Source organism: Botryllus schlosseri, chromosome 12 (genome assembly GCF_051294905.1).
Source record: "Botryllus schlosseri isolate E-star chromosome 12, Bs_hap1, whole genome shotgun sequence".
Taxonomy (NCBI): Eukaryota; Metazoa; Chordata; class Ascidiacea; order Stolidobranchia; family Styelidae; genus Botryllus; species Botryllus schlosseri.
In genome coordinates, this window is record NC_137247.1 from 19,978,254 (window position 1) to 20,001,090 (window position 22,837).

Consider the following 22,837-nt stretch of genomic DNA (forward strand, 5'->3'; position numbering starts at 1 on the left):
CTTACAATTATTTCGTCTGTGACTATTTGCTGACGCGACACGGCAGAGAGTGAAGTGAAGTCGACATTTTCAGGCTCGAGTGAGTCTTGGTTCAGGTTCGACATATTCCGAACTTCAACCGGGCTGGTTTGCTCATTTTCCACCTCTAATTGATTCACTCTCAATGCCATTTTCATCGTACACACTTAATTAATAGAGATGAGCATGGATTAAAATTAGGATTTGGAAAAACCAGATCTGTAAAATATTGACAGATTTGGATTTGATTAGGATTTGAGAATTTTTAAAGCGGATTAGGATTGGGTTTACCGATTTTGGGGGACAGAGATCAGGGCGGGGGGTGCATTCGTTTTCGCCTGCACCATGGAGGTGCTTTTGACGACGGAACAGCTATACGACTGTGAGGTCATCTATAGCAGTGCTCTTCAACCTTTTTCGACGTGGTACACCCTTTCAACGCTTGCTCAAAACTCGTACACCCCTGTTCATTAGGGGTCTTCAAAAATGCCTTTTTATCTCAAATCGCACTGGCTACTTGATAAAATTGTTAGGTTACCCAACTTAAGCCTACACACCAAATTTGGTTCAATTCCAACCAGTAGCCGCATTGCTACGCGAGAAGAGAGTTTCTATTTATTATACAAAAATAAATACCGAAAAATTTGAAATTTTTCTGTTCACTCCATGAAAGTATTAGGTTGTCTATAAAAACGATGTTCTTCAAATTTGGTTCAATTCCAACCAGTAGAAGCGGACTTATTGTCGTCAAAAAATTTGGATTTGAATAAAATAGTATTTGGTCACATAGTCTATTCGCAGCCAATTAGGCCACCCGCCACGCAAATTGGAATTTATTTCGTGTCAGCCCAAAAACAGCATGACATTACGAACGATAATCAACCTAAATGTACCAGTATTGGAGAGAGAGTAGGTAAAGCTACTGCTGCAGAAGCGGTAATTCAGATCAGCGATGATTGCAGGCTCACCAGCCTACTGCGTATCAGGCCTGCCCCACACCACACACAATCGATAGTAGCACATGGGCTGCAAGAGATGACAATAACATCAGATCGTATGCAGCTACACACAGTCTATTGTCGCTAATTTGCATCACTAATAACAACAAAATACTAAATTGCAAATGTACGGCGAAATATTGGAAATAAAATCGGCATTTTAAAACAAAATGGTTTCGATTTCAACATGTAAGCTGTTTCGACCCTGGCTGGCTACGTCACTTCATTTATGTGCATTGCGGTATTTATTAACGTCGGGTAGGAAGTACCAATTCAAGAAGTCTGAGCTATCGCGGCGGTTTCCTCAAAAAATCACTAAAAGACGAATGACTAGCTGAACGCATGTCTGTTAACTGCATACTTTCCAGCATCAAACGGAACCATTGGTATATCGCCGACGGCTAAATGAATGGGAGAAACATTTGCTTATGACATCACAATCAAGTGGTGTACAGTATTACACTTGAGAAAACATCGTACCATATTGCTAATTATCCTGTGCGTCAACCTGTACTGACCCATAAACCAGCCTTTGTGATAGCCATCAATCGGCTCATTGTAATTCGGATCTGGTACACCCCTGTACACCCCATCCGAGTGGTACACCCTTTGCAAATTCTGGTACACCCTAGGGTGTACGACAACCCCGGTTGAAGAGCACTGATCTATAGTCAGCTCCCCCGTTCAGTCTTCTCCTCCATGCTATCCGTGATTGCTGAGCGCCTAGCATGATAGCGACGGATACTAGTCTTTGAGTCTTTGGTCCGATCCTGCCTGGGATCGAACCCACGACCTACCGATCAAGAAGCCGGACGCATCAATTTTACACTATGTCGCGCGGTCTAGGGCGATAGATGTACGGTAGCAAATGCCGACAAAGTCATTCGTCCTAAGATTTGACATTGTTTAGACAAGTTAATAATTCACCCATTGAGCGTGTGGCGAGATAGCGTAGTGGCAGAATCCACATCGGCAACACCAATGTGTAGCGTGTTCGAGTCCGACTGAGGTCGACTCCAGAATTCCTACCTAAGTGATGGAGGTTTATCCAGGTTCCTCCTCGCCATCTCATTTGCGTAAGCGGCGTCTTACAAAGGCCTAGATGTGGGCCGTGCTACAGGTCGGCAGTTACGGAATAAAAAATGAATATTATCAGCCGGTCTAAATGACCGTAGTAGTCGACAAAAACCATGAATCCAACTAACAAACAAACCAACCCATTGAGCGTTTAACTGCTTTTGTTTTACAGAATTATACAGGCATACAAGATGTAGGTTTTAGTTTCTAAGTGGAATTCCAAGTCTGAATCAGATTAGGACAGTGGTTCTCAACCGAGGGCCCGCGAAGCATGTTTAGGGGGTCCGCGAGACCTCGAAATTTGCAAAATGGTGGAAACATATTTTCTATAATTTGGGAAAACACGAGGCAGTTTCACTTCATTACTTCTGAAACTTCATGTCTCACACAACCAGAATGGCCGTATGAGATCGAACAACCTACAGTGCAATCTCAATTTAATTGCCAATAGCCTACTAATACCAATATATTGCTGTTTAGAGATGTTTTGTGGGCGTTTGTGGAAAAAATAGGAAGTTGGAGTAGTAAGGTCCATGAGGGTGACTTCGAAGTATTTGCAACCATTCACATTCTTCTGTGACAGTTGAGCTCAAACTAGGAAGAGGTGAAAGCATCTGACGGAGGGCGCAAAGCCGCAGTTCACATAATAGATATTTCGCGCATGCGCGATTTGCATACCATTAGTAGTTATTGCTCTGTGTATAACTTCGAATTTCATATTTGACAATTCTCTCTTCGACCGCCATAACCTTCCATGTCATCAAATGATCAGATGCGATTGTTAGCATTCTGATTGCTTTATCGCTAGCATAAGGTCGATCTTTGCGCAAGACAGATAACGGTTAGTCGATAATCGAGATAAATTTGATCTAAAACTTGGGGGTTCGCGAATGTCCGTGATAGTCCCAAGGGGGTCCGCGAGGACAAAAAGGTGGAGAACCACTGGAATATGATCAAGATTGGGATTTGAATATGAAAACGTTATGGATTTGGATTGGATTAGGACAGTAGTGTATGTGATCGCACGTGACCCCACCCCTTTTTGCATGGGCTCTTATGGGCGCGGTGGCACGGTGCCGCGAAAACTCGTGGTGGTAAAACCCAGGTAAAAGATAGATTTCCAAGTGAAAACTGTATTGGTACTCAGGTAAATGATAGTTTTCCAAACGAAAAGAGTTTGTTACCCAGGGAGAAAATATATTTCTAAAAGAAAATGATTAGTTACTCTAGGTAAAAGTATTTTTCCAAGTGAAAATGATATTTTTACTCAGGTAAACGACGGACTACCGAGTTAAAATGGTTTGTTGATCAGGGAAAAAATATATTTCCAAGTGAAAAAGGTTTGTAACCCAGGGAAAAAATATATTTCCAAGCGAAAAAGGTTTGTAACCCAGAGAAAAAATATATTTCCAAGCGAAAAAGGTTTGTTACTCTGGGTAAACGTCAGATCTCCAAAGGAAAGTGATATGTTTAGTCAGGTAAACGATGGACTGTCAAGTGAAAGTGGTAATTTTACACAGGTAAACGTCGTGGGCTCAGTGTCGTTGGTCTTGTTAAACGTAGCTGTCGAGTTGTACAATATACTTGTCGTGAGTATACAATTACGAAGGGAGAGAATGAAATTGCTATTATGAGTGTCAGAAGGTTGTTGTATGTAGATTTGACAGTAACCCTATTATTCACATATGACAAACACAATCATTGCCATTAACTAACTTGCTCGGTCTCGATCAATGCAAAAGAGATGATTCGTTTTTTGAAACCGTAGCGAAGACCACATGTAAATCTATGCGATAGACTTCTATCTCCTGACATTCAGTCGTGTCGTTTGCATTTTAATACGGACCTTAATGTATGACATGCACACACTAACGCCGTAAACAGAAGTCGATGATTTTGATTAATAAAAATATTTCTTGACTACATCGGAATGTCTATGTTGTAGGAAGTAAATACTTTTATGGAGTTGTGTGTTTAATGAAAGCGATTGGTTACAAGTATGTGTTGGGAAAATAAAATTTACTTTTCTGTATGTGGCAGTTTGTGAGGAAATGAAAATAGATTCGGGGTTTTAATTGAATTGCGCTGTTTTAATGTACGCTTCAACATGGGGACTTGACGCTGAACAACAATTTGTCACTGGTGTGCAAGGGGTTAGGAACATTTTAATACAGCTCCATCTACTGGTTGTTGTGAGGATAATCATGTGATGACACAGCGCTTTTCGTTAGCAAAGTAGATTGATTTGTGTGTAAGATGTAAGCACCGTAACTAGAAAACATATGTACTCTGTTTTTGAAGTAGTTGGTTTATTGCTATGACATTGACAGAATATCGAGAAGTGAGTATGCCTTACATTCACGAAAGTTTACGTGGCTCCGTTGTAATAAATTGGTGTTTACTAATCTCAGCTGGATACTACAATTGTGCTGGACTTACACGTGGTATTCGCATACTGCGCACATACAAACTTTTGTGTAAACAACTCTGATGTTACTGTTGGTACTGGTGCTGTGTTGAACTATTTGGTTCTTAAGACACATGAACAACCATTCAGACAATAAAGGTCATGAGGTAACGAAACAGTTTGTAGAGTCAAACCAACCATTCTTTAGTTTCGTAATGTGAAAATATCGAGTAAAGTTGATTACTTTGTGTGATGTAAATATCTTTCGTACTTTTGTAAGAGTTGTGGGGGTCTCATGAAAAAGTAACTAGTTGACAAAAACAAAATATTGAATGAAGGTTCGTCTGTTGTTTTCATAAGTCAAGAGAGTGAAAATTGTTGTTGTTGTTTTTGTTACACTAAATCGAAATAGTGTGAAAGCGTCACCAATCATTGCGTATTTTCGTAGCATGGAATATCGAATATTTTCGTGTACCATGAATATCTTTCATATACACTTAGTATGAAATGAGATGCGTGGAATAATAATTAGTGTCCTACAAAAGTAAAACTTGTTGTGTTTGCTTGTGTACTTTTTATCATTGTTTGTTGTGGTTTTGAAAGACGGGCGAGTTTACATTTAAATATAGTAAGCGGGACAACTCAAGTAATAAATTTTGCTCGGTTGAAAATCGACTCGTTTGAAAATACCGGTCAATGGAGTAACAGTATCCATATGAGTAGTATATTATTTTTCGCGAGGTGCACCAATCTTCTAAACTTTTCAAAAATTCATCATGTCATAGAAAAGTCGGTTGTTATGAACTCGAAACAAATGTACTTCGATTGTCACGATGATGGAAATTACGATCAACACAGTATTTCGTAAGTGAATGTGTATCGTTTGGTATGTTCAGCAGTCACTAAATGACAAAAATAGCAAACTGATGCAACCCGGTAGTTAAACGATACAGTTACAAGTTGGATGTAATCTTGATTTACAGATGACAGCTTGATGATGTAAAGCTCAGCCACTCAAATGTGTTCATTGCAAAGTATTTGACCAAAAATAAAATATCAAATGGGGACTTCGGTTTCATTACCAAGCGAGTGAAAATTGTTTTCTGCTGGGTGGATATGATTTACATTTAGAAAAACGATGTAGACCGATTAAGCGACGCTGTTTCATATCCGTCGAGTGAGTAAAATTTCTTTGGAGTTCGGTTTAGTGAGTTAATCGCTAGGGGTTCAATCACATACAAGTAACGTCTTTTAGTGACAGAGTATTGTGATGACATTTACTTTAGTGAATGACAACGGAAAAATTTTTGATTGCATTGTCGGTGGGTTACACAAATAATTCTAGTACACCTAACTATAGGACACATTTGGCAAACATCGTACAAATTGTTTCTTTGTGATGGTAATGACTTTCAGCGGCTTGGTCTCATGTCGGGAATTATTATTTGAGGGTTGAAAAACAATTTCAATCAATACTATAAACGACCAACAATGCAAAACGCGTTTAGTGAATTACAGTGTAGCAAGTACTTCCTTGATATTACGATTGTTGTGCACCAGAAATTTCTAACTGAATTGGATGCGTCTAGCAAACGGACCCCAATTTACTTTTGTAATGATCAAAGTCTCCTCGCGATATTTTATATTTAGCACGTTCTATGGAAAGTGTGAACGGAGTTGAGTATTAATCGTGTACTTGGGATAGTGCTTTGATATCAAAGATATATTTTCACACTGTGTAATGTTTCGATTCTCTGTTGTGAATACCGACAGTAACGACATTGATGTTAAATCCTCACTCTTGGTCATTGTAAGCGAATCCTAAACATCGCAACAGTCGGTATGGAAATCGAACGCATGCATAATTTTAGATAGGCGACACTAACAAGTTTATTACATCCGTGAAATACTCTGAAACGTCGATTCGTGATTGTGTTAGCTATATTCATCTTCCATATCTGTGGGCCCAAAGATTTCTTAACTTTGGTTACAGCTCATTCGTAACGAATTGTTGCGTGCAATCTAATAAAGCGCAAGTCGAAGATGAATGATTTGATTTCAATGAGCTTGAAAGTCCTTTTGTTTTGGTGTTGGGTTTAATACAATTTGTATGACTATAACGAATCCGATTCCAAAAGTGCTATGTTACATTTAACAAAAAGTTTGATGACTTGTATTCTGATATTGATAGATGTGAAAAGTAATATGACTAGTTTATAAAATCTCGGTAATGTTCTTTGTCATGTCTGTGTTCAACAAATATGCGATCAAGTCTTACCATTCGATATTAACTTTCGCAGTCGACGTAAGCGATAATTTGTTGAAGTAACAATATCGACGAGTTCAATAATATTCCCCATCGATGCATTCGAATAATCTGTCAGCTGCAAGCTGATTAAAAACTTGATGCCGTTTTGTGGTTAACTCAAGTCAGTGGTCGCGTTTGTGTTGATTTCAGGAATGATCATGACGAGTTGGCCGGGTAAATTAGCGGTAGTAACTATGACCGTACAGAGTTGCTGACATTCCAATATCTTTTACGCTGTCATATATGGATTCAATTGTGATAATTTAATTCTCAGTTATTGTTCAGACATTCAAATCTCGTATACTCAAAATATAATAGGTTATGTCAAATCGCGTATATGCACCGATTAGTAAATACTTAGTCTTACAGAATAGTAACGACCTTTACCGTCGAATAAAAATTATCGGTCATATGAATACAACCAGGACGAATTAATTCAAGTTTGCGAGTTGTAGTGTTATAATCAAGTAAGTGAAAACTATATTTTTAACACCGGTTAATGTTATGAATAATTCTTTTGAGTATGGTAAGATGTTAAAATTTCTCTTTGACAAACGGAAAGCCAGATCGTGAATAGAGTTGTACTGTTTCATTACTTGTTTCAAATCAATGTGCGTATAATATCGAAATGGTACTTGGAAAGATGGTAGTCATGTTTGTCAATCTATTTCAATTCAGACTATGTTAAAGTCGAGACATTTCATTTTGGATTGTCTGAATTTAACTTTAGTACATCCCGCGAATGGATTCCGATGCCGCACTATAACATTTTTGATTATAAGGACTCAAGGATTTTCAATCAACAATACCTGAATTTTTTTTTGGTAATGCTTGAGTTGGTAAATGATAAGTTGCGTGTTTTTGTTAAGCGTTTGATTTCTCAGTAATAAATAAAATTATTGTATGTGCATACTTGTGATTCTTGATTCTTGTTTAGTTAGTTGGTGTTGATTCTATAGGTGTGAAACAGCAGCGTGGCATGTGTGAATACTTCGATGCGACTGAAGTTGGAGTCAGCAATATTCAAGTTACGTTCGAATCAACTGATCGCGGTAAATGGATTTCTCAAAGGATTAGAGTTGTACCGGATCAACACATTCAAATACGAATCAACTTGGTTTGTGTAGTGAGTTTCATTTCAAGTTGATAAATTGACACATTGATTGAATATTCTCATGATTCGCATCACGCAACCAACGTCAACGTGATACATATAGCGATCGCGAAAAGTATCAAATCTTGGATATTCAAGTCACCGTCTGCGACGGTTCTGTTATTCGGTGCTCATTACTTAATATGTAATATTCATATTATATCAGACTCGTGCAAATCCAGTTCTGCACCAAACTACCAACATATTACATTGTAGCGATTGCGATGTATGTAACCACAAGTCACGAGAGATGGTTATGTCTGAAGCATTACCCTGTGAGCGGTTGTAGGATTTTAGAATTATTTCGCACCTTTTTGAATAAGCGTACACTTCACAAAGGATTAGGGTTAGAGTAGAAATAAGTGACAATTTGTCGCTATTCAAGTTACCGACACTGGCGGTCTGTAATTCGTTACTTATTAAATCTTTACGAGTGAAATAAAGGTCTGTGACAAACTGCTTACGAAAATTTCACCGCGTGAGCGATCGATATGCCTGTAACACGAAGCCGCGAAAGATGGTTATGTCCGAGACATTATCTTGTCAGCGCTCGCGGGGTTTTGCAAACTATTTCACACCTATTTGAAGTGTTAGTTTGTGAACGCGGTTATTGTTGGTATTGGAATCGCCGTCTACGTCGGCTCTCTGGTAAACTAATTACCAAATATTACCTTGCTAGTGATTCCTAGATTCACCAAACTATTTCACACCTTTTTGCTGAAAGTACGACATGCCGCCTGCAGTCTATACCCGAAAGTACGACATGCCAACAACGAAGCCGCGTGCGACCGATCCCTATGCTGAAAAGGGTTACCGTGCGACCACAAGACACAATAGCCGCTTGCCACCCCCGCCATAAGACATAAGAGCCGCTTGTGACCCCCGCCATAAGAATAACGATATATCATTGTTGCACTCACCGTAAACGTTGGGATTACTTCAAATTGGTCATATATAATAATTTGTGATATACACAAAAACTAAGAACCAATCACGTGACTATTTACTTGATACATATTCAACACCGTGCCACCGCCGCCTATACCCACAACGTTAGTCAAATCATTTCTACCTGACAGGTCACCGTGCCGCCGCAGCCTATACCCGAAAAGGTAACCATGCCACCACGAGTTTTCACGACACCGTGCCGCCGCAGCCTATACCCGAAAAGGTAACCATGCCACCACGAGTTTTCACGGCACCGTGCCGCCGCAGCCTATACCCGAAAAGGTAACCATGCCACCACAACCATAAGACACAATGGCACCGTGCCGCCGCAGCCATAAGACATAAGGGTCACCGTGCCACCACGAGTTTTCGCGGCACCGTGCCACCGCGCCCATAAGAGCCCATGCAAAAAGGGGTGGGGTCACGTGCGATCACATACACTACTTAGGACGAAGCAATTTTAAATCTGCTCATCTCTCGTACTTAACTCAAATATCCCTAAGATAGTGAATTAGAATATTTTTATATCAACAATTTGATATCGATTCAAAATACCGCTAGAATTGTGATTAGTGAAACGAATAGAAGCAGTCTAAATGACGTGTTGAAATCAAATAATGAAACTACCACCTTAGACTACAACTTTAACGATAGAATCGAACAACTTCATGTTACAGGAATACATGGACATTGAATGAGGAAAAGCCTATACATGAATAGCCTATTCAAAAAAGTAATAGGCAAGGGATTAAGCACATTTCTAGGAATGTGCAAAATTTAAAATTTAAAAATAGAGGTTATTGTATTGATTTATAAGATACAGCTTGTATGCTGACTTCAATTTTACAATTGACATACTGGTTTATTATTAGGGCTAGGCGCAGTGATTGAGTACTCGAATCCAGTGTTGGAATCAAGTCATTACTTTCGAGTCACGAGTCACCTCGAGTCATTACCCATTTTGACTCCGTCAAGTCAAGTGAAGTCTCTCGATTTTTGTAGGTGACTTGAGTCAAGTCGAGTCAAGTAAAGTCAAGTCACAAGTCAAGTCAATATTCAAGTCCAAATATTTTTCGAAGTACGAGGCAAAATTACGTCATTGCGTTTTGATAGCTGTTCGAAAGTTGCCATTTATTGTGAATCGATGAACGAATGTATATTTGAATAAACATGAGAAAGCGTCGTCTCGCTCACGCATACGTCAAACTGTTACACTACGTATAAATATTGCCTCATTCTATAACTATAATCCAAAATAGAGAATAGTCACGAAACCCCAGAAAGTTAAAACGAAATGACTTGATGCAATGCACTAGCCACACCAGCGTATCGAGAGCAATCCCAATATATGCAAGATCGTCCATTTTTATCGATAACGTTACTTGATGACTTGAAATTGAATCGTAAATTTTTCTCCGAGTCACGAGTCAATCCGCAATTTGGGAATGCCGAGTCAAGTCAAGTCATTTTTGCAAAGTGACTCGGGTCAAGTCAAATCAAGTCAAGTCATACAAAAAAATGCTCGAAACTGAAATCCGTATAGAGCAGGGGTCTCAAACACGCGGCACGCGGGCACAGATTTTCAAGTATTCAAGTATTTCAAGTATTCAAGTATAGATTTGAGAACTTGAAGTTCACTCTAAATATTGTCCAAAAACTCATCAAATTTCACTTTCACATCACTTTTAAAACCTACCGTGAGATCTTCTCATATGTCACACCAATTGTTCATGATGACAAAACATGACCCGTTTATGATTCGTGACTGAAAATTTTAATTAAGACTTCATGAAATTACTCAAATCCGGACTGACTGGGTGCTAAAATTAAAATGAATCGGATTGGGTAAGATGAAACGTTAAAATCAGAGAAAGACTTGTGGCCCGGAACGCTGTGACTTGCTACGACCATTGATGCAACAAACTAATAAACTGTCCAGGACAATAGTAATATATCAAATGCATTGCGTAGCGCATATAGCTATCTAATAAGGCCATCACGGATATCATTAGCATTCTAATCTGTTGTCCGCATGATATATAGTTACATCCTGGGTGATCTTTAGTCTCTTCATCCTTCTACATTTCTATTCCATGGATTCTTAACCAGGTGTCCGTGGACCCGTCGGATTACAAAGCGCCATATCGGGGGCATGAGATGCATTGTTTAATTAGGCCTATATGCTACTAGTTACTGTAGCGACTATAATTATGGTTTCAGTACTTTGTTCTCGTTGTAGTATCCTTGAATCAATCCCGGCATCTAAAACAGTGGTTCCCAACCTTGCGGGCAGGTCCCCATTGGGGGGCGTGAAAGCTCGGAAGGGGGCGCGAAGTAGCGGTCAACTAAAAAAAGTTCGCGCTTTGCGCGATTTATCTCCAATTCACGTGCGCTTCTTTATAAATACACACCGAATTTCATATTTTTTAATTCTCTCATCAACAGTTATAACCTTCCATGCCATCAAAAAATCTGTTGGATTTGCTAGCATCCTGGTTAGATTTTGTGATATGACGATAAGGAGGCGCCAAATTTTTCACTATCATAAAGAGGGGCATGTTTAAAAAAGGTTGGGAACCATTGATATAAAGCGTTAGGCTGCGCAGGTCAAAGGAATGGGCATATCTGCAAAATAATTATTGACCTGAAGTGAAGAATTTATATAGAAGCGCTATGATATAGGTATGGTCGAAAACACTAAAATATCTTCTATGCGATGTAACTGGAAATATTTTAATCGCTGTCGCATGAACATTACGTAGTTAAAATTTCCAATTCATTCATGCTGATATTAAGTCATAGTGTGTAGTAATCTAATACTTGACTTGACTCGAAGCCTAGTACGCGATTCAGAATAGAATCAATCAGGAAGTCGATTTTGCACAGGTATAAGTAGCTGTCGAATATGTTATCAGTACGGCAAGTTTTTGTTGCAGTCAAATCCGTGGAAAGTTGCATTTATTTAAACAAAAGTTGGTGTAATAAGTTGCAAATATTTTTCGCTAAGTTGCACTAAAAAGTTGCATTTATCGACAAGGTATTTGAGATTATTAGGGCATTAGATACTTGAATCCATCCGTATAAAAGGCGCTGTAGGAAAACTCAGTGTTGGCGACTTCAACAAAATCAATAGCCTGAAAGAATTGACCCAGTGAAAATATATATTTCGTCGGTCTAGCCTGATTGTACGTCAAATAAAAAAGGACCCCACATTTAAACGACAGTCAGGCGATATATTTACATAGTGCCACATATTTCCAGTAAAAAGTTAGTTGCATGAAAAATCGAAAAGACTTGCAAATATTTGCATGAAAAATTGAAAAAATCTACGAAAAGTTGCATGAAAAAATGGAGAAAGTTCCAAAAAGTTGCTATATAAGAATCCTGTAAACAGCTCGAAACACAACCTTACATAACTTCTGAGTATTTAGGGAGCTGCCGGAAGCTGTGAAAAAAAAGTTGCAAAAACTTGCCATAGTTATCAGTAAGTAAGTCATAGTTTGATACACTGAGTATCGACTGCACGATGCAATTCTGTTCCGTTCCTGCATCCACCAGTGGACGAAAAAAGGTGGTATTCATCGTATAATATATATACGGCCTTTAAGTTGCTCATTTTGTAACATTCTATCCTTTATTTGAGTGACATTCGTTTCCCGCAATATAACTTCAACTTAGCATTTTATTATTTGGTGACGTGATTGGTCAATCTATTTTCAGTTTTAGATATTATGGGGTGGTGTCACTAAGATCGTAGGGGAAGCCCGAAAATGCCCAAAAATAAGTTTAACCTCGTGGTGGCGGCACCTGCTTTTAAATTGGATTTTTGTTTCGCCGGTTAGCGTAGAGCGTTAGGATTTGTTGCAAAGGGTTTGGTAGACATGTGTAATCTCTCGGAAAAGCAATCACCGTATCATCCACAAACTCGTTTGAACTTCGTTGAAATTGTATCTAATGTTGATGCATTGTGCCGAAAGCGTATGTGACGTGCCAGTGTTGAATTGAGTGAGGTACATCCCATAATCCCACATAATATGCCTCAAATAAGTCAGCCTACTTTTTACTAAATAACTCCCGAGTCGCTAACACAGCTGGCTAATTCTTGCAGTGAGGGCTTAATGGAAAGTTGAGATTCGGCAGTTGCCACAGCGACAGTAGCACTGAGTTCCTAAAATACCTAGCGGAACCAGGGTTGCCAAATGCGGGAAGGCTCTGAGAGCCAAATTGTTAGTCAAATAGAGCCAAACAGATTGAGAAAGTGCCAAATTATTGTTAGTATTCGAAATGACCAGGGTATATAAAGAAAAATGATCTTGAAAAGACAAATTGAGCTTAAATTAGGCTGCAGATGATTATCTTGTATCTAGGTGGAATTCATTTTGCTCTGCGTATAGGGTCGTCACGTCAAGTTAAATCCGTAAAAGTTCACAACAGGAGCTGCACAAAGACAAACTAGGCAAGATTTACGATGGATCAGCACACTTACAGACATCACAAATTATTTATATGCCCTAATGATCTACTTTGGGCCTGGGTTCAAATGTCCAAGAAAGTTAGAGCATGTCTAGTAGCCTAACAGGTTAATGATAATTGGCATTAAAACCCCGATTTTGCCAAATGGACAGCAAATAAAGTGATCGGTTAATTGACCGCGATCTGATATTTCGATCATCGGCAATGCAAGATAGCGATTCATAGGACGCAAAACACTTATATCCCTACTTTAATTCTATATTTCTCTGAATTCGTGCATCAGATACTTCCTTCGTTGCACGATTAAACAGCACTTGATAATGATTTTATATGCCGCTAACAAATATTCATTGTGATAGTTGTAGAAAGTCGAAAGAGCCAAAATTGTATCAACGTTTCAATGTTAACATTTCGATGCCAACCAATATGAAAATGAGCCAACATTCCGAAATATGGCTCCAAAATGCGCTAATTGGCAACACTGAGCAGAACTATAGCCGTGAGAGCGAGAGAAATTCATATTGCAAAAAAAGTTGTTTGATGTGAAATTACGGAAAAGTAACGAAATATCACAACTGACACGGGGCGTAGTCGGTAAGTGCTCCGTCACTGCTTTCATTAGGTACGTTAGATGGTGGTTTCTAAGCCGATTAGGTAGCCTTTCTCTGCGTTAACGTTTTCGAGTTTTTTCTTCATGTCATGGCGCCACCAAGAGGATAAGAATCACTACCGTAAAATTTGGAAGATATCTCACGTCGCATGCATCTTTGCCGCCACTCAATATCCCAGCACATATAACATCGTTGGTTATTGCGTGACTGCTAGCTTCTCCATCGTAGGCTTCCTCGCACACTGCCAATGGAAGGACGCGTAGTCCGACATGTAGCAAATCAATAGATGCTTCTCCCGGACCCCGCGTGTTGGCTAAATATAAGTTTCGAGTAAAATGTTTCAAATGAGAGAGTGTAGTGACAAGTGAGTCTCTACTATTATTTTATTTCTCTTGAGCTCCTACCATGCTCAATTGCTGATCTTGCGTGGGCGGTAAGACCGGATACTTCCAGAATAGACGTCAATTGAGAATTATTACTAGTCGCTGTGAATCTCCGCACAACACAACAACTTATAGCGTACGTACCCACACCCCAACCTGCAACGTAGCAGGTGGTATCTTGAGCTACGATGTCGCCATCAGGTAAGCATATCGGATGAACATAGGCAGAATATCGAATCGGTATCTTTACCTAGATTAAAGGGATCATGAGTGTGAGAATGCACTAATTCCGGACAAATAACAATGCGTAAATACATTTTTTCTTTTTTATTGCCACGTTTGGGCCTATATTATATAGGACGCTATAAAGCTTAAAAATCCGATTCTTTCGTTTCATCGATGCTTTCGGATACAAGTCTCCCTACAATTAGCCAAAACCAATAGAATATCACGCCAAATGAACGTTCGTCAGATTTTGTTAAGTAGTGTTATTCAAGCTACTCACGTATAGCTTAGGTATGAACACATAATTTCTTCGATAGTAGTAATGTCGCGTTATGAACTCTGAAAATTATACTTCGCACTAGCTAGAGTTAGAATACTAAATCTTCAAATAGGAATTACGGAGTTGAATCAAAGTAAAATATTAAGTATGCTTAAAGAACTACTTGAGTGAAAATGATCCGTAACGCAAAACAACTTGAGTAACCACTAATAAAGAGAACCTTTCTGAACCCTCCTGCACACTACTTATGTATCAGACTGATCATAAATATTCAGACTAGAGATATGCTTCTGATCATATCGTGACTTCGTAAGAATAGAATTTTTAGATGTTTGGTAGGGTGCTACTTTACTAACCTTTACCAATGCCAAATCATGTGTCCAATATGTATTGTTTGGATGCAAAATGAATTTTTCCATGTGATAGGTCTGCTCGTCTGGATTTTTTCCATTCAGTCGTGTTATCCCAGTGACTGCCACGCCGTCCTTCGCATTTTTTATACCCATCCGATCCCTTCAACATACAATACATAACTATTTTCGGCGTCGTATTGAGTGACTTGAACTGGAAATTTTCACATCAATTTAACTAGTCCATTTAAAGGGGCGCTACGGTCTAAATATGACATGGGCTAAAATGACATATAAAAATGGGGAAGTGACGATAATTTCTTAAAGTTGTATTCGAGTAAAAGTAGAAGTAGAAATTTCGAAGATAGTCAAAAGCTAAATAATTTAGGCCTAGTTTAGCCTAAAAAATGAAAACGTAGAAGTACCAGTAAAAGTAGTCTAAAATCATCACCACTTGACTATGTAGTGTTAGTGGTTAAAAGGTAATTGAGTGCCTTGAAAAACTATAGAAGCTTCGCCACAGGCTATTTCTAATATGAGGCCACTTTTCGAACTAGCGTTGCGGAAGGCATTATAGGATCGGAACATAAACAAGGTATCCGCGTTAGCAATTATTCCGTTTACGGCACTGCCTCAGTCAATATACCCTATTGCTATCAAACTTGAACGATAGCTATACTTACTTAGCCTACTATATCTTAGAAACGTGGATAAAAATCGTAGGATATCCTATATTTTGTTGGTTAGGCTACTTTATGTTTATTTTCTGCAGTATGAGCCACACCCGATGTGTGACTATGCTTAACATCAACTGAGGACTCCATATTCGATCACATTTGTGGTTGGTTATTCAAAGATCGTTCGAAAATGTTCGTCTGCCTGGGCTGTAAATGACACAGATTTAATTGCAATCATTTTGTGACTTCGTTGAGATTATAGGAAAACTTGCGTTGCCTATTCAAAACCTTTCCTGTGACCTGTGACAAAAATTCTTCTGCATTTTGTTCCAGAGAATTCTGTAATCGCACCTTGTGAAATTGCCTTGGTCTTGCGCCCAATATTCTAAGGACGGTATTTAAAACAAGGGGTAAGAGTTCGAAGTCCGGTCGGTATTCTAAAGTTGAGACTTCACCATTGGAAATAGATTGAATCACGCCCGAGGACCCTTCGACTAATCAATGCTAAATTAAATTTTTGTGCTCTATTGGGCATCAAATCAAGGTTGTTATAACAATCATCGGGTACGGGCTCACCATCTGGTTTGAGACGGGGGAAAAATAGCGAATTCTTCTCAACCCATATTATAAGTCATTCATGGGAAGTTGCGGATCACAACACTAACAATATCATCCTTTATGATACGATGATGAAATATTCTGAAGATTCAATTTTGTAGCTACCAAGTACAAATATATTTAGTTAATAATTTTAATCAAAAAGCTTGGAAGCATATATTATGTACTCTCTCTTAAAGGTGGTACAGTGCCTCTTTCTTCGATTTCGACACGTTGTTCGCTGCGGGATTAAATACCTAGTACGAAACATGTTGTGGAAAATAACCCGAGGTAGCGTGGCGGAAGTATTTTAACGGGTAGTCGGCGAGCTAAAAGTACGCGCAATTAACATTACATGACTTGTAATAAACCAATGCATACATGGAAACATGTTGAAAACATTTTCGGCATAGATTTCACGCGCTTAGCGACGAAAAAGTTCGAGATTTGATAGATTTTGTCGAATGTTAATTTGCAATGAGAACTCGAGGATATATAGAGATGTTGTTCTACAATTTAGTCATCTGACCCTACTGAACCCTCTACCGCAACGTCATTTTTTTCAGCGCTTCTCATACCACCCCCTATATCCCAGCGCCCCACATATCACCCCATGTGCAATTCCTCAACCTTCAAAGTCCAAATCGCCCCTTGGGGTGCGCAGGGGACTAGGTTAATAAACACTAATTTAAAAATACATTCGCATGCGTTTTTCCGAAATTTCGAACCTGTCGTAGACGGTAAAATATGACATGGCGGGCCACAAAAGGCCCGTGGGCTGCGATTGGATCGCCTCTAGTTTGACCATATTTATACTTACGTGAAGCAATGCGCAGCTGTAAGTATCCATCGTTCGTTCAGCAGAGCAGCACCGCATATAAACTTGTTCGGCTTCTTTTTTACAGCAACCTAGCGAGTGAGGTGGTTATTGAATGGATATCGAGATTCGATGGCGAGTTGTGAATTAATGAGATATCAAAGTGACAAATGTGTCGACCGCACCGCCAGGTAAATTTTGACATTATCGGAATCAGTGCGATTATGGAGTAACAAAGTATCAATGAAGTGTCTGAAAAATCCCTACCATGCACACACGAAGCCTTGAGATCAATTTGAATTACTCCACGACCCAAACTGGAGGTTCTCGCACTCAAACTATTTACGGACCCCCAATTAGATGCATACTGTTGAATTTTAATTTTGCATAATTGACGACATGACTAAATTCTGTGAATACCTGCCAGGGCCATTGACCATCTTCTGAGATGTTGCCACCTATTATTCTTCTGCGAAATTCGTCAGGTTCCAGCTGGAGAACTCCGCATTTGTTGAAATCTTCATCGCGGCAGCATTCAGAAACAGAGTTGTACTTGTAGGTGGTGCACTGAACTGAAGGGTTAAACATTTTTATGGAAAAACGCAGTAAGGGTGTTAGGTTGCCTATAAAAATTATCCACGCCACATTGCGTTCAATTCCAATAGGCGAAAGAGAAGTTGAAATAATTCAAATTCCGAACCTATTAGATGTGCCGGCTAATCAGCATCCTATTCTTGTTCATTGAACAATTGAACAATTGAACATTTTCATCAATTAATTGAACATTTCCTTTAGCCAAACGCTACCACAGGTGCGTCCCAAGATGAAAACGCGCGCTAAAAGCATCAGTTTACATCGAGTAATATCTGACATATGATGTTTGTGTAAGATGTAAGTGCGAAGTTGATGTAAGTGCGAAGAAACGAAAACTAGCCTTTATAATAGTGTTATTTGAGAAAGTTTCTTATTTATTATTTTTCCACTTCTCTTTTTGCGGTTTAAATTCGACCAAATGAAAGCATTGGTATAGTTCATTTTTCCTCGTATTCACTTGCCATTTATTTGATGAATGTCCCGAAACCAAAGTCACAAAACGTGCAGTATCCACATTTTGTCATCAAACAGCGGTAGTAAAAACCGAATTGCCAACGGTGTTGGAAATATTGTGCATTTAAAACAAAAAAACCAATTTAAACCATACATATTTAAAACAAGACCCTAGTTTGAAACATTTTTTATTTCTTTTAATTTTTTTTAAGCCATGACGTCACAAATATTTAATTGTGACGTCATAGTGGATTGGCATTGACAGTTGAAACCTTAGCTTAAATATGGATCCTTTGACGAAATATCTGTACTATTGCTGTTGAACCGACTAATTTCAGGGGTCCAGCAATCCCATATCGATCTACGTCGGCTACATCGAGTGGTAGTTGTCCGTCAGCTCATAAAAATGTTTTCTGGAAAGTATTTGCACAATTATGGCATAATTTTATAACTTGAAAAAAATAAATTCTTTTCAAAAGGTCTTTGTTTAAAACACTGTTTAGAACATGTGTTAAACAAAGTGCTTTAAAACACCGTTTGTTTTGAATGCAGCCGAAAAGTCAATTCACCCAATACAAAACCGACCAACTGCTTCTGCAATATCTAATGCGAGTAGCGATTCGATATGCATGCGTAATTACCCGCATTCGCAAGAACACAATACCACTTATGATAACAATTCAAAATCGTTGCTGAGACGTCTGAATCACAGTCCCTTCACATGCTAACCTATGTTTAGAAATCACGAGTGGCTTTAATATTCATAAAATATGAAAAAATATCCAACGTGTCGACAAAAAACAATGAAGTACTGAATATTTGCATGCCTGTGTACGGTAGGCATTGTTGGGGTTGCTTCTTGGCGACTTCTTAGCACTGTGTAAATGCTAGTGCTAAAATTGTTCAATGATGCAACTATATTCCTGTTCTCTAGAGCAGCGGTGTCAAACTTAAATGGCGTCCCCGGCCGGATTCAAGCCTTCAAATATTTCGCGGGCCGGACCAGTCAACTGATTCCAAAATGTTACCCCGTGTTCTTTATTTTCTCTTGACTAAATCACAAGCATATATAGAGATAATGCACGGATCGCGGGGTTTTTAAAGGAGCAAGTCGAAACACCTTTATTCGCGGATAATGGAATTAGCAATAATACGATGTTTGCCAGATTGAATATAGTCAAGAACCGCCAAAGCAGGGGCGTTAACGACGATATAAGTTTCCATATTCTATACTCCCTTTAATTTAGTCGTAATCTGACGTTAGCCTCGCGTATGCGTTGTGAGGAAAAAAAGATATTTACTTGGAAACGAGGATGTTGGAATTCAGTTTATTATTATTTATCCACGAGAGGGACAGAGCGAGTGAGGGAGAAAATTTTATTCATCGTCGCAAAATAACAAAACAAGCAACAAAATAGCATAAACAGCAGAAACACACGGACTCATACAAAAATAAATGACTACAGTGTCAATTTCAAAGAGAGATGCTGTGTACGATGTACAGTTCATAGAATAAAGCCAATATACTTTATGATAGCAAAATGAAGCTGCAGCGAAGTGATCTGTTGATCATCGAGTCAACTGCAGCTGATCGAAGTAGATTGGCTATAAATTGCATACAACGTACTGAAACAGAGTCCGGTTTCTCTCATGTCTAGGGATCTATTGGGTCAGCAGTGTGACTATAGATATTTTAATGATACAGGCTACTTGTGCAACCACAATACATTTTCCATGTAAACTGCATATAACAGTTCTGCATTGGCGTTTTCGCTTCTGTGAATAACTACTGTTTGGTCCATATCTGTATAAATCTCTGAACGTAGTGTGCACTTCTTGCCTTATTGAAATTGGATGTCGATTTCGCCGACTTAGTGGTAACTAAAGTGAACACACTGCGCCGTAGTCGTGTGGTTATTAAGAGGCTCATGAACACGGGAGTATTTCCTGCAAATTATCTCAACGTTTGTTGCAAATGCGCTAAAAATACATAAATACACTCAGAATTGCTTCGCGGGCCGGATGAAATCGTCTGGCGGCCCGATGCGGCCCACGGGCGGTATGTTTGGCACCACTGGTCTAGGGCTATCATATTTCGGAATTAGGAAAGTCAGTTTACCGAAACTGAAAACAACTGATTTCAAAATATTTACTGAGAATCTTGTTGTGTTGACTGAAATAATCTGCTTTACTATTAGGTAATCGATGAAGTAGCATTATAGGCGCACAAAGCGATGACATTGCGTTGATATTTCGACAGAAAGTAGCTTCGGGTGAAGCGTTGTGCTGACGTGATACTTTCGGCGGGAACGTCAAGAACTGATTCGGATTGTTTGTGTCATATTTATTGCAACTTAATGTATAGATTTTTGTCGCGGTTATTTGATATATGCCGAGCTACGTCCGGCGTTGCCGATTAACTCTGAAATTTGTTATTGGAAGGTTTCGTCTCGAGCGATAAGCTTACTCTGGTAAAACTTAAAAACATTTTGGATGCATTGTATGCTGATAAGACACAATTCAACCTTACCTATCGGACAGTCTTTTACCTTGCAGTCCTCGTACTCGTTACTGCAACCCTTATTAGGCTGACATTTTCTGCTTCTAGTTCCTTTTCCGCACGTTCTTGAGCAAGGGGACCAGTCATAAATCAGACCTATCAAAATGTTAATATGATTACGATTCAAATGAACAGCAATTCTACCTTGGACATATCGCATAATTAAGTTGAATATTTGGTTTTACGTGGTAGAGAGGGGCATCATGAATTTTGCTTAAAGAGCGTGCAGTCACTATGCTGGTGCTTTTTAAACCTTAGGAACCTGGGAACACAGTCTGCAAGCATTCGCGAAACCGCAAATTTTCGCTGAGTCATAAAAAACAGCAAAATACCCTAAGAAAGATCTAATATATTACTATAGAGTACTAGTGCCCAATATGTATCTGTGCATCAACAGAGTGTAAGAGCAAATCCATTAAAATATAATTCCCGGCAAAATAGAGACATGATAATGAATATTTAGTGCAAATCATTGTGGCTTCTGCTGTTCCCTTTCAAACAACAGTTCAGGAATGTGAGACTTTACCTTGAAAAATGTATCGTTTTGTTCGGTTGAAACGCAACAGCGTGTTGCCAATTGCTTAATTTCAAATGGGCCTACGAATATTGGATGGAGAAGAGGCATTCCAGAAGGACCGGGCTTTGTTTGCGAACCCCAACCCGGCATGCATACGCCACTGCACACGGCACCCTGCCGCAACAGTCGCAATTCGATTGATCAGGCCTCTGCAACCAATGATGGCCATCACAAGTCACATGCATGCGTTGGCCCGCGCATGCGGCCTGCAACACCGTCTTGTGCAGCCCGCGAATGCCTCATAAAAACGTTTTAAAAATATTTATATATTACGTACTAAAAATATAGTTATTGCAGTGACTTGACTAAACTTTTTTCAAATATATTTCAGCCATGAAAATGATATGTTTAAGTCTTAGTATGATGTCTATTTCCTGTTTTATTGCTAGCGCAATAGCCTGACCTCAAATCCCACGCATTTTAAATGGTTTCAATTGCTAAATATCCCAAAAAGTCAAAACGGAAATGACATAATTCAGTTCACGAGTGTGATTTTAAATTTGCAACTCTAGCAAGTTTATCACTTTTAGTGCTGTACTTGGAAAAACCAATTCACGCGTGTATTAGGCAAATTCGTTCCTGATATATTTATATAATCTATATATTGTTGAAACGTAGCTAAAGGTAACATAATTATGACTATGAGGTTGGAATTTAAAACAAATAATTGTTTAGAACACTTTGTTTAAAACATTTTTCAAACAATGTTTTAAACCAGGGCCCTAAAAAAAAGTTGTAAAATCATGCCACAATTGTGAAAACACTTTGTTTAAAACATGTTTCAAACAGTGTTTTAAACAAGGGCCATTTAAAAAAAGTGTTAAAATCATACCATATTTGGAAGATACTTTCCAAAAACATGTTACAGGAGCCTTACAGACAATTACAACTCGCTATAGCCGTATACGATATGGGATGGTTGGAACTCTCAAAATAGTCGGTTCAACAGCTATAGTATACGTACCTATTTCGTCAAAGGAGCTATATTTACCCTATCATTTTATTATCAATGTCAATCCACTGTTACGTCACAATTGAATGTTCGCGACGTCATGACTTGAAGAAAAAAAACACAATAAAAAGCATGTTTTAAACAAGAGCTTTGTTTTGAACATGTGTGTTTTAAATTGATTGTTGTTTTAAAGGCAACCCTGATTTTGATGCTGTCATCAGTGGCAGCTCGTGACAATATCGGGTGGTGGGGCAAGGGCTGCAGGCGAATTTTATCAATATGACGTCGCAATGGCGTTTTCCAACGTAAAAAAGTAACTTTATGATGGTCACATGAATTTCCCGACAACAGCGATGTTAACGTAGGTGCCGGCGCGAGA

The 22,837-nt window shown here is 38.9% G+C and overlaps 1 protein-coding gene and 1 long non-coding RNA gene across 3 annotated transcripts in view; one reads left to right on the plus strand and one right to left on the minus strand.

Moving 5' to 3' along the window:
• Window positions 1-22,837, plus strand: part of LOC145451878 (uncharacterized) — a 249,497-nt gene that overhangs the window by 137,035 nt on the left and 89,625 nt on the right. The window lies entirely within an intron of this gene.
• The window catches only part of LOC145451869 (uncharacterized), a 68,246-nt gene that overhangs the window by 22,981 nt on the left and 22,428 nt on the right, over window positions 1-22,837 (minus strand). For both annotated transcript variants that reach the window (XM_080330091.1, XM_080330092.1), the window contains exons 2-7: window positions 20,900-21,025; window positions 17,743-17,894; window positions 17,326-17,414; window positions 15,238-15,394; window positions 14,521-14,626; window positions 14,137-14,306 (exon numbers count right to left, since the gene is read on the minus strand). In XM_080330091.1, the coding sequence (XP_080186217.1) occupies window positions 14,137-14,306; window positions 14,521-14,626; window positions 15,238-15,394; window positions 17,326-17,414; window positions 17,743-17,894; window positions 20,900-21,025 (800 nt within the window). The remainder of the gene's footprint in view (window positions 1-14,136; window positions 14,307-14,520; window positions 14,627-15,237; window positions 15,395-17,325; window positions 17,415-17,742; window positions 17,895-20,899; window positions 21,026-22,837) is intronic.